This window comes from Tachypleus tridentatus, chromosome 8, assembly GCF_004210375.1.
Source record: "Tachypleus tridentatus isolate NWPU-2018 chromosome 8, ASM421037v1, whole genome shotgun sequence".
In the NCBI taxonomy this organism is placed as follows: domain Eukaryota; kingdom Metazoa; phylum Arthropoda; class Merostomata; order Xiphosura; family Limulidae; genus Tachypleus; species Tachypleus tridentatus.
Genome location: NC_134832.1, coordinates 145,440,047 through 145,453,010, shown reverse-complemented (window position 1 = coordinate 145,453,010; position 12,964 = coordinate 145,440,047). Strand labels below are relative to the sequence as shown.

At 32.7% G+C, this 12,964-nt stretch overlaps 1 protein-coding gene across 1 annotated transcript in view; it reads left to right on the top strand.

The window, feature by feature from the left end:
• Window positions 1-12,599, top strand: part of LOC143223694 (transcription factor LBX2-like) — a 75,840-nt gene extending 63,241 nt beyond the window's left edge. The window contains exon 2 of the mRNA XM_076452013.1: window positions 12,109-12,599. Within this exon, the coding sequence (XP_076308128.1) occupies window positions 12,109-12,461 (353 nt within the window). The 3' untranslated portion in view covers window positions 12,462-12,599. The remainder of the gene's footprint in view (window positions 1-12,108) is intronic.
• Window positions 12,600-12,964: the final 365 nt, after the last annotated feature.

Below are 12,964 nucleotides of genomic sequence, written 5' to 3'. Positions count from 1 at the left end.
ATTTGTAAAGACGAGTTGAAAAATGACACTATATATAGCATACGCAATGCTACTAAAGCTATTTACGTAATACTCAGCTCATAAGAATACGGTTCGAATGAAACTAGTAGTTTATTATATTCAATATTCTTAAAGGGCAAATTTATTGGAACATTACCTTTTTCGTTGGAAGAATGATAAATGCTTTTCATTAATTGTGCATCTATAAATTTTTGCAATTTTTGACGTAATATTAATTTGTTTTTTAATAATGTCTATATGTTTGCTTGTTTTTTAAGCACAAAGCTATCTGTATTGTGCCCACCACGAGTATCGAAACCACGGTTTTTGCGTCTCTTATAATAAAGCGAGTGCATTCCACCGCGACGCCGTCTGTTATTAACTGGCGACTCCTGAAGGTGTACTGAATGCAACACAGTTTGAACAGAGTGGTTGCCGCGTGACTTGTAATAAATATCTCACTCTGGCGTGTCTGTTGACTAGTTTCTCTAATTCAATTTTCTTTTGAAAAACACGTGTTATTTACCTCTCTACACGGGTATCACACGTTCTCTGTCCTGAACAATTGCTCAACGCCGCGAACGTCTAATAGCCCATTTTCCATTGTATTTCTCGTACTAAATCTAGACCTCGACACGCCTTTAGCTCCACCTATCGACCGATTATTCTCATTGCAACAGAACAAATCAACAAAGTACAGGATATAAACCTGCATTTCCGTTTCATGTGTAGTCATTTGTAGTTACGAATGGTACTATAAATATATATGTGCGAGGTACTGTTTGTTAAGATGACCATTCGTTCATTCGCGTAAAATGCTTCTCTAACTCCAGTACCACTGTTGGAGATAAGTTGTGAAATATTATTATTTAAGCTGAGCAAACTAAGCCTAACGAAGGGTACTTATGACCAATATCTGTGATAACTTACAAATTCTGCTGTTGGAAATATATATATATTACGATTTTGTCTCGTAACATTTTTCATCATAGTACTGTTTCCATGCACCAGGGTATATTTCATATTGTTGAAGTGATAAACCTGTTTGATATTGTTGTCGCTGGTTTAATTCGACTTCGGTTCTTTAAAAGTTATGTCAGTTGTACATATTTTGTATTAAAAGGTATTTTGCATATTTTAAACACTGCCAAATCAATAAGAAGACATCTTTAGACTGAAGAGGGCGCACAAACGTATCGAAACTAACTAAGCCTGATATCAGTTGTTGTTGTTTTGAATTAAGCACAAAGCTACACAATGAGCTATCTGTGCTCTGGCCACCACGGGTATCGAAACCCGGTTTTTAGGGTGGTAAGTCCTCAGACATACTGCTGAGCCACTGGGAGGCCCTGATATCAGACTTCTGGTGATTTGTTTGGTTTACTGTGGTTTTTCACTAACTGCTCAGGTACTTTTACTTTCGTTTAAAACAGGCTTTCAAACACTGCAATTTTAACTCAAAGAGATGCATTGAAACTTATTTACTCCTTTCGAAGTTTCATTAAACAACATAATTTATATAAACCATTTTCAAGTTACCGTTAACCTTTCAATGGCTGGAAGAAATGTCGGAATGACTAAAATAAAATTACAAAGAGAGCTTTTACCAAGTTAATAAAAACAGTTTTTATTTAACTTTCAAATGTACGAATCTTTTTTCTTTATTTATTTTTTTGTCGCGTGTAAATTCAATTTCAAACTCAATTAAGATGTCGCTGCTACTTTGGCTGTTAAGTTCGTAATAAGTAACTGAAGACAAGTTATCTGTTGTTGTCAGTCAATATTTTTTAGTTACTGTATGACGCCTTTCTAATGCAGTTATTTACGTATGGCTATAAAGTAGGAGGTAAATCAGTGCTTTTTGTTACTCGGATAGACCAGTGCATTGTATTCTCTATAAAAGTTAATTCTGCACTCAGTTGAATGATGAACGACTGACTCTTATCTCACTTCGTTTATGACTCTAAGACTCGCGTACTAAATGTTAACCCGGGATAACCAGGTGTAGAAATTAACTGTTTGATATCAAAATGTTTATTAATGTTTACCCGAGATAGCCTGGAGTAGAAATTAAAAGACTGATACCAAAATGTTTAATAATGTTAACCCGAGATAACCTAAAGTATAAATTAAAAGTTTAATATCAGAATGTTTATTAATGCTCACCCGAGATAACCTGGGGTAGAAATTAAAAATTTAATATCAGAATGTTTATTAATGTTCACCCGAGGCAACCTGGGGTAGAAATTAAAAATTTAATATCAGAATGTTTATTAATGTTCACCCGAGGCAACCTGGGGTAGAAGCTAAAGGTTTGATAACAACCAGATTTGACCCGCTGCTCCAAATCGTTATTCTGCTTTTATACTGTTATTCAAAAAATGAGTACGCAAAACTAAGTTAGAGACCAACACATTTTGATACTTTTCAACGATTACTTAGAATCTGCTTTTCTTCAAGTCTTCCAAACTTTTAGTTATTTATTAAAGACACGAAAAATGTTAAATATATTACATACTTTCAAAGGTTTATAATAAAAATAAAAAGTTAAATAACTTGTAATAGAACATTAGTTAATAATATTAAATAATTTGTAACAGTTTAAATAGTTTCTAATACAGTGAGGCCCGGCATGGCCAAACGTGTTGAGGTGTTCGACTCGTAAACCGAGGGTCGCGGTTTCGACTCCCGGTCGCACCAAACATGCTCGCCCTCCTAGCCATGGGGGCTTTATAATGTTACGATCAATCCCACTATTCGTTGGCGGTGTGTGGTGATGACTAGCTGTCTTTCCTCTAGTCTTACACTACTAAATTAGGGACGGCTAGCACAGATAGCCCTCGAGTTGCTTTGTGCGAAATTCAAAAAACAAACAAACATCTAATACAATATTAGTTATGAATGTTAAATAGTTTGTAAAAAGAGTTTAGTTAATAAAGTTAAATAGTTTGTAATACAGCATTAGTTAAGAATGTTGAATAGTTTAAAAACTTTGTAATACAGTATTTGTTAAGAGTATTAAATACTTAAATTGTTTCTAATACATTATTAGTAAAAAATGTTAAATAATATGTAAATGCAGCATTAGTTAAGAATGTTGAACAGTTTCTAATATAGTATTAGTTAAGAATATTAAATAGTTTATATAGTTTGTAATGCAGCATTACTTAAGAATGTTAAATAATTTGTAAAAAAGCATTACTTAAGAATGTTGAATATTTTAAATAGTTTGTAGCACAGCATTAGTTCAGAATGATCAATAGTTTAAACAGTTTATAACACAGCATTACTTAAAATTTTAAACAGTCTAAATAGTTTGTAATACAGCATTAATTAAATTTTTTTGTAATGCAGCATTAGTTAACTATGCTAAATAGCTTCTAAAACAGTATTACTTAAGAATGTTAAATAGTCTGCAATACAGTATTAGTAAACAATGTTAAATATTTTGCAATACAGCATTAGACAAGCATGTTAAATAATGTGTAATACAGCATAAGTTAAGAATTTTGAATAGTTTGTAATACAGCATTAGTTTACAACGTTACGTAGTTTCAAATACAGCCTTAGTTAAGATATTAAATAGTTTGTAATACAGCATTACTTAAGATATTAAACAGTTTGTAATACAGCATTACTTAAGATATTAAACAGTTTGTAATACAGCATTACTTAAGAATTTTAAAAAGTTTATAATACAGAGATAGTTAAGAATATTAAATAGTTTGTAATATAGTATTAGTTAAGAATGTTAGATTGTTTAAGTATTTTGTAGTGCAGCATTAGTTTAAAATGTTAAATAGTTAAAATGTTTATAATACAGAGTTAGTTAAGAATGTTAAATAGTGTGTAATACAGCATTCATAAAGAATATTAAATAGTTTCTAATACAGTATTACTTAAAAATGTTAAATTGCTTAAATAGTTTGTAATACAGTTATACATAAGTGTTAAATATTTACATTGTTTATAATACATTATTAGAAAATAATGTTAAATAGTTTGTAATGCAGCATTAATTAAGAATTTTAAATAGTTTCCAATACAGTATTAGTTAAGAATGTTAAACACTTTAAATAATTTGTAATACAGCAGTAGTTTAAAATGTTCAGTAGTGTGCAATAAAGAACTAGTTAAGAATGTTCAGTAGTGTGTAATACAGCAGTAGTTAAGAATGTTAAATACTGTGTAATACGGAATTAGATAAGAATGTTAAATAGTTTGCAATACAGTATTAATTAAAAATGTTAAATAGTTTGTGATGCAGATTTACTTGAGAATGTTAACTAGTTTGTCATACAGCATTAGTTAAGAATCTTGAATCTCAAATATTTAAAGTGTTTAATGCAGCATTACTTAAGTGTGTTAAATAGTTTTTAATGCAGTATTAGTTACAATGTTCTATACTTTGTAATATAGTACTATTTAAGAATTTGAAATAGATTAAATCATTTGTAATAAGTGTTATTTAATAATGTTAAATAGTGTAAATATGTTGTAATACAGTATTAGTCAAGAATGTTAAATAATTTGTAATGCACCATTAGTTGAAAATGTTAAACAGTTTATATAATTTGTAATACAGCATCATTTAAGTGATAAATAGTTTGTAATACAGTATAAGTTAAAATGTTAAATAGTTTGTAATCTGGTATTAGTTGAGAATGTTAAATAGTTTATAATCTGGTATTCATTCAGAATGCTGAATAGTTTGTAATACAGTATCAGTTTTGAATGTTAAATAGTTTGTAGTACAGTATTAGTTAAGAATGTTAAATAGTTTATAATACACTATTAGTTAAGAATGTTAACTAGTTTGTAATACAGCATTGATTAAGAATGTTAAATAGTGTATAATTCAGCATTCGTTAAGAATGTTAAATAGTGTGTAATACAACGTTAGTTAAGAATGTTAAATAGTTTGCAATACAGCCTTAGTTAAAATGTTCAATACTTTGTAATATAGTACTAGTTAAGAATAATAAATAGTTTATAATAAAGTATTATTTAAGAATGTTATATGGTTTGAAAAGTTTGTAATACAGCATTACTTAAGAATGTTATATACTTTGTAATACAGTAGTATTTAAGAATGTTAAGTAGTTTAACTATTTTGTAATACAGTATTTGTTAAGGATGTTAAATAGTTTGTAATAGAGTATTTGTTAAACTTTTTCATTACTTTGTTATACTGCATTATTTATGAATCTTTGATACATTGTAATATAATATTATTTAATAATATTAAATAGTTTGTAACATAGTATTTGTTAAGAATGTTAAATAATTTGTAATTCAGCATTACCTTCGAAAGTTAATTTGTTTGAATAGTTTGTAAAACAGCATCAGTTAAGAATGTTAAATAGTGTGTAATACTGCATTAGTTAAGAATGTTAAATAGTTTGTAATAGAGCATTACACATGAATGTTAAATGGTTTAGAGTTTGTAATACAGTATTAGTTAAGAATGTTATATAGTTTGTTATACAGTATCAGTAAAAATTTTAAATAGTTTATAATACAGTATTAGTCAAGAAGTTTAAATAGTGTGTAATACATCATTAATTGACAATGTTGAATAGTTTCTAATACAGTATTATTTTATAATGTTAAATAGTTTAAATAGTTAATAATAGAGCATTGGTAAGGAAAGTTAAATAATTTGTAATATAACATTAGTTAACAATGTTGAATAGTTTCTAATACATTATTAGTTTATTATGTTAAATAGTTTGTAATACAGCATTAGTTAAGAATGTTAAATAGTGTGTAATACTGCATTAGTTAAGAATGTTAAATAGTGTGTAATATAGCATTCATTAAGAATGTTAAATAGTTTGCAATATAGTATTAGTTAAAAATGTTAAATTGTTTGTGATACAGTTTTAGTTAATGTTAAATTGATTGTCATGCAGCATTAGTTAATAATGTTAAATATTTAAATAGGCTTTAATGAAGCATTAGTTAACAATGTTAAATAGTGTGTAATACAGTATTAGTTAAGAATGATATGTAGTTTCAATATTTTGTAATGCAGTATTAGTAAGGCAAGTTAAATAGTTTATAATACAGCATTAATTAGTAATGTTAAATTGTTTGTAACACAGTATTTTATAAGAATGTTACATAGTTTGTAATACAGTAGTAGAGAAGAATGTCAAATAGTTGAAATTGTTCTTATTACAGCATTAGTTAAGAATGTTAAATACAGGGTGATCCGTAAGTCCCTACCCATCCATATATCGTATGTATCCAGTGTATCTGTGCGCTATCCCTCATTCTCGCTGCATAATATTATGGGACGCTATGTCACAATACGCTCTTCAAGTGTAAATGGGCTTACATCAGCCATATTGCTCTGAAGAATAAAGAAACAAATTTATAATACATGCGTAATTGAATATAACATAATAACATATGGATGGGTATGGACTTACGGGCCACCCTGTAGTTTAATTAGTTTCTAATACAGTATTAGTTGGCCTGGCATGGCCAAGCGCGTAAGGCGTGCGACTCGTAATCCGAGGGTTGCGGGTTCGCGCCCACGTCGCGCCAAACATGCTCGCCCTCCCAGCCGTGGGGGCGTTATAATGTTACGGTCAATCCCACTATTCGTTGGTAAAAGAGTAGCCCAAGAGTTGGCGGTGGGTGGTGATGACTAGCTGCCTTCGCTCTGGTCTTACACTGCTAAATTAGGGACGGCTCGGTGCAGTGGGCTAACAACCTACTCACTTAAATGCTTGTGGAAGAATCCGCAAGCGATTGCGGCCCAATGTTCCAAGATGGAATCTAATGGTGATAACTAACTAACTAACAGTATTAGTTAAGAATGTTAAATATTTTTAATAAAGCATTAGTTATGAAAGTTAAATATTTTGTAATACCTTATTAATTGGGAATGTTAAATAGCGTCTAATACAGTATAAGTTAAACAGTTTATTATACAGTATTAGTTAAAAATGATAAATAATTTGTAATATAGTATTAGTTAAAAATGATAAATAATTTTCAATACAGTACTAGTTAAGAAATATAAATATTTTGTAATACAGTATTAGTTACGAATGTTAAATAGTTCAAGTGCTTTGTAATACAGTAATACAGCTATGTAGGTACGTAGGTATTTCATGTTTATTGGCACAAAGCTACTAGGCTATCTGTACCAAACAAGATGTAGTACACTATAATGGTATATGGAAATGAAAATAAAAATACATAAAATGTGTAAAATTAAGACCCGCCAGGAAGACTAAAGCATTAAGTTTAAACTTACTGTCAGTCACCTGAAGTTGACCTTTCTAGTCCTGGGTTCAGGTCAAAGTATAATTAAAATGTGTACAAGATATCATGCTAAAACAGTGTTTAGTCCAATAAAAACCTTAAATTAAGTTGAAAAGACCAATGGCTCTTAAAAATGTAAAAACATGAGTGAAGCGGCAGTATCACCTCTGACATCGGCTAATGTCAAGGGCAAACCTACCTTAAAAATATGTTTAAAATGGCGTCGTTGTTCTTGAGTGTAACGACGGCATTATAATAAAATATGTACGACTGGTACCTGAGTGCCACACAGACCACACACACTGGTGCATCAGTACCAGATAAAAGGAAGTGGTGATGGTGAGTTAAAAAACTGTGACGAATGTGTAGCCTAGCCAAAACAACTTCCTCCCCTCAGTCTTTAGAGAAACAAGATTGCCAAAGAGCTAAAGAAAAGTTGATTTGAAAAAGTTTACCATTTCATTGCTCACTCCAGGTCGACTGCCAACTGGTGTTTTGTCGGGTTTTGATAACTGGACCATTGTCCGTGTATGGAACAGGGACTGGTGATAGAACTAGAGCAGATGAACTTTGCCGCTCTGTCAGCTAGCTCATTCCCATGAATACCAACATAACCTATTATCCAAAAACTGGGCACAGGTAAATAATAGAGAGAGATGGGTCAGTTTGTTTTGGATATTGATAAGAATAGGATGATAACAAACATGGAATGATGTCAGGTCAATAGACAACTGAGTGAATTAGTATAGATCATTCAATTCGTATATTGCATGGTTTCAATATGATTCAGGGCAAGAGAAATGGCATACAATTCGGCAGTGAACACAAAAACTGTAGAGGGATTCTTTGTGCTACAGCCGAACTGTAACAAACTATGGCAGAATCTATAGAGTCACCTGATTTTGAACCATCCAGATATGGGAATGGATGGATTGTTTGAAAGATGTTCAGCAAATAAAGAACGATATACCCCAATCGGGAGTATCGGCTTTCCTCATATGACTCAAAGATAGGTCACAGTTGATGATAGTAATTAGCCATGGTGGAAGAGGCCGAACTGTTGAAACTGCTGTGATATTCAAAGATATATCCAATTTTTCTTATTGTGCCCGAATACGAAGGGTAAAAGGAATAATGGCAGATTTTCTATTATACAAATGTGTGACCCACTGAGGATGGAAAATACAACCCCAAGTAGGATGCTGTGATAAAGAGCGAAGTTTGGAAGCATACATAAGAGACAGTTGCAAACGGCGAATATGCAGAGGGGGTTCATGGGACTCTCCATACAAACTTTGGATTTGAGAAGTACGAAAGGCTCCAGTGCAAAGCCGAAGCTCCTGATAGTGGATAGGATCCAGCATTTCCAGTGCTGAGGTTCTAGCAGAACCATAAACCATAGTCAAATTTGTTTCGGATAATGGCACAATAAATTTTAAGCATGGAGTATCGATCCGCTCCCCAAGAGGTTTAAGACAGGACATGGAGGATGTTTAGTGCTCTTATACATTTGACACGAAGTTGCTTGATATGTGAAATAAAGTTTAATTTATAGTCAAATATAAGACCTAAAAACTTTGTCTCAGGGACGACAGGAAGTACAGCATCATCAATAGGAAGTTTTGGATCTGGATGAATACCCCAGTGGCGGCAGAAATGTACACAAACGGTTTTAGAGAGAGAAAGTTGAAATCCATTTGCTGTGGTCCACTTAAGTATATGATTGATTGTACTTTGTAACTCCCGCTCAATAAACCTCATGTTTGATGACTGACATGAGATGTGAAAGTCATCAACGAAAAGACCATTTGCAACTGTAGGGGGTAGCTGTTCACTGATGGAATTAATCTTCATAATCAAAAGTGTGACACTCAGAACACAGCCCTGAGGGACTCCAAGTTCCTGTGGAAAAAAAAAGGGAAAGTTTTGAGTCCACACGGATTTAGAATTGGCTGTTCATTAAAAAATGCTTAATAAAATACGCAATCCGTATGAGTGAAGGTCTCGCAAGATGCCATATCTCCATGTTGTATCATACGCTGTCTCTAGATAAAAAATAAAAATAAACAAGATGTTGTCACTTCAAAAAGGCCTCTCTAACTGTTGTTTCAAGGTGAATTAAGTGGTCTATTGTGGGGCGCGGAACCCACACCGAGTGGGTGAGATTCCTCGAATCAAACAAGACGAGCATTAATCATCCTCTAAGGTCTTACTGAGACAACTCATCAAAGCAATGGAACAGTAATTCGAAGGAATCTTTGGATTCTTCCCAGGTTTAAGAATAGGGAGTACAATAGCTTGGCGCCAAGCATCAGGAAAGACATTCTCCTGCTTCATCCGGTTAAAGAGAGGTGGGAGAAAGGTGGTGTAGCATCTCATAATATATATCATCAGGTCCAACTGATGTATTGCCAGACCGATGAAGCACAAGTTTGAGTTCCACCGGTGTAAGAGGACGATTGTTGTCATAGAGATGATCAGTTGAAAGGGAAAGAGACAGATGTTCAACTTGTGTTTTAATAGCTAAGAAGGAAGGGGATAAGTTTGAAGAGCTAGATACATGAGAGAAACATTCACCAAAAGTATTGGCAATGCTTTGAGCATCAGCAACTTCATGGCCATTGTATATTAAGATAGAGAGGGGGCAGAAGTATACCGTTAACTCACCTTCCGGATCTTTTTTCTTTACTGGATGTGGGTCAGTCACTCTCTAGTGATCCTGCTCTGGATCGAGTAGGCAGGTTGGAGCTTGTAGATATACGTTCCAGTGATCGAGGACGTGAACGAATGGGTTGTTTAATTTTTGGGGTGTCAAGAGAGGAAGACCCCATGGAAACACCTGGGCTTGAACTTGGTGAAGTTGGGCAATGACTGTAAGATGTGGTAGGGACAGAGATAGAAGTAGATATTGATTCGTTAACTTTGTTGATTTTGGAGGGTACTAGATTAAGATGCGCTGCTAAGGATTCTGTAGGAGGCATGGAAAGGTCTGTCTGGACTCCTACTGTAGTAGTGGAATGGATTACAGCAGTATAAGTCCGAGATGGAATTGGGAATAGTAATTTCCGAGCCTCTGGATAAGTAATATTATGAACTGTCTTTAGACATTGTACTTCTTTCTCTTCCACCCATTTAGGACAAGAAGTAAAATAGGAAGGATGTGGACCATTACAGTTAACACAATGTGGTTCTAGTTGGCATTCAAAAGCATCATTGTCTTTACCGGCACAACGGGCACATGTTAAGGAAACACGGCAAGATGTTTTCGAGTGAATAAATTGTTGACAATGAAAACATCTAACAGTATTAAGAATATAAGACTGTACCGTACAATTCAGACATCCTGCCTTGATTGTGGTAGAAGGATGCAATGTTGTAAATGTTAATATTATAACATTTGTCAACTCCATAATCCTGTCTTTACGAGTAAAAATTCGGCGCACGGCTTTAACACCTTGGCTGGTGAAACCTGTGAGAATCTCTGACTCTGGAATGGTCTTTAAATCCCTCTCAACTATAACTCCTCTGGAGGAATTCAAAGTAGAATTAGGAGTAACCTCAATGGGTATATCCCAACTGGCCTTCGACTTCAAGAGGAGTTTGGAATGTTGTGATGAGGCTGTTTCCATGAAAATGCTCCCAGACCGTAATTTTTTCACAGATTTTGGTCAGCAAGCCTTTCTAAATCCTTCTGAATAAAGAAATGGAGACATCTGCCCTAATGGGTTTTCACTTAAAGAATGTATAATTAAAAATCGCGGAACAGATTCAAGATGTGAGTTTGACAGTACAGAGTCATCAATCCGCGGTCGTTTGCCAGTAGTCAGATTTTTCTCTATGCTGTCATGCTTGTTTATTTGGGTTAGTTAAGAATGTTCAATAGTTTAAATACTTTGTAATATACCACTTGTAGAAAAATCTAAAGTTTAAATAGTTTTTAATACAGTATCAGTTAACAATGTTAAATAGTTAAAATAGTTTGTAATACAGCATTAGTTAAGAATGATAAATAGTAAAAATAGTTTCTAATACAGCATTAGTTTGGAAAGTTAAATACTTTGTAATACAGTATTAGTTAACAATGTTAAATAGTTTGTAATATATTATTAGTTGAGAATGTTAATTACTTCGTAAAACAGCATTACCAAAGAATGTTGAATAGTTTAAATAGTTTGTAACATAGCATTAGTTAACAATGTTAAATAATTTGTAATACAGTATTAGTTAACAGTGTTAAATAGTTTGTAATACAGTATTTGTTAAGAATGTTAAATAGTTTAAGCAGTTTCTAATACAGTATTAGTTAAGGATGTTAAATAATTTAAATAGTTTGTAATACAGTATTAGTTAAAAATGTTAAATATTCTATAATACAGCATTAGTTAAGAATGTTGAATAATTTTTATTACAGTATTTGTTAAGAATTTTAAATAGTTTTTATCACAGTTTATTACAGAATAATAAGTTGTCTCAACAGTAGGTAATATGAGATCAGTTAAGAATATTAAATAGTTTTTATCACAGTTTATTACAGAATAATAAGTTGTCTCAACAGTAGGTAATATGAGATCAGTTAAGAATATTAAATAGTTTTTATCACAGTTTATTACAGAATAATAAGTTGTCTCAACAGTAGGTAATATGAGATCAGTTAAGAATGTTAAATCATTTCAACTGTTTGTGTTTTCTCATCTTCACCTTTCTTACTTCATCTGACAACATTTGTATACTTTACGGACCATAAATCTTTGTGATCATCAATCTAGGAACAAAAGGGGTGTAAAGGTAAGGAGAATCTGTAATTATATTTCTCTTCTTTTTCTTCAGATGGAAGTCGTCATCATCTCAACCTATTCAGTAACCGACAACAACCAAAAAAGAAACGGAAATCCAGAACAGCATTCACTAATCACCAGATCTTTGAGTTGGAAAAACGATTCCTATACCAAAAATATCTGTCTCCAGCCGACAGAGATGAGATCGCTCAGTCATTAGGCTTAACGAATGCGCAAGTGATCACGTGGTTCCAGAACAGGCGAGCGAAACTGAAACGTGACGTAGAAGAACTGAAGAAAGACGTGGACGCCTCCAAGATCCACACAATCCATAAAACCATTCTCAGCAACATTCAGGATCTTACACTCCTGAAAAAGACAGATCCACCAAATAAACACGCCTAAAAATGAATAGGGCCTAATGAAGAAGGCGTTTCTATCATCTAATGTAAATAATCAAGTCTTTCTACGTTTGATCAAATTCACTATGCTTATCCTTCACACTAGCAGTGCAGCTACACCATAGAAAGTCCTCGGTTATTAGAATAGTTAATTCCAAACTAAATTTACATTTTCACCATTGAAAAGCAACGTCTTTCAGTGTTGACGTCACATGGCTACCACTCATTTGTATATAGGTGACGATTCTCAGTTGAATGACTGTTTGTTCAAGGTCATAATATATATGGTCACGTGACTATGAACAGTAATGGATGTGTGTGTGTGTGTGTATATATATATATATATATACGTATTGAGAAAACTATATAACTTATGTCCAAACATTGGACACTGATGTTTTGATGTGTTTTGGAATTTTTTTTCCATTTTGCTCTTATTACAGGATATTTGCAGATTAAAAGAAATAAATGAAGCACCACCTGCTAGAAATGAACTGTTTCAAGTAA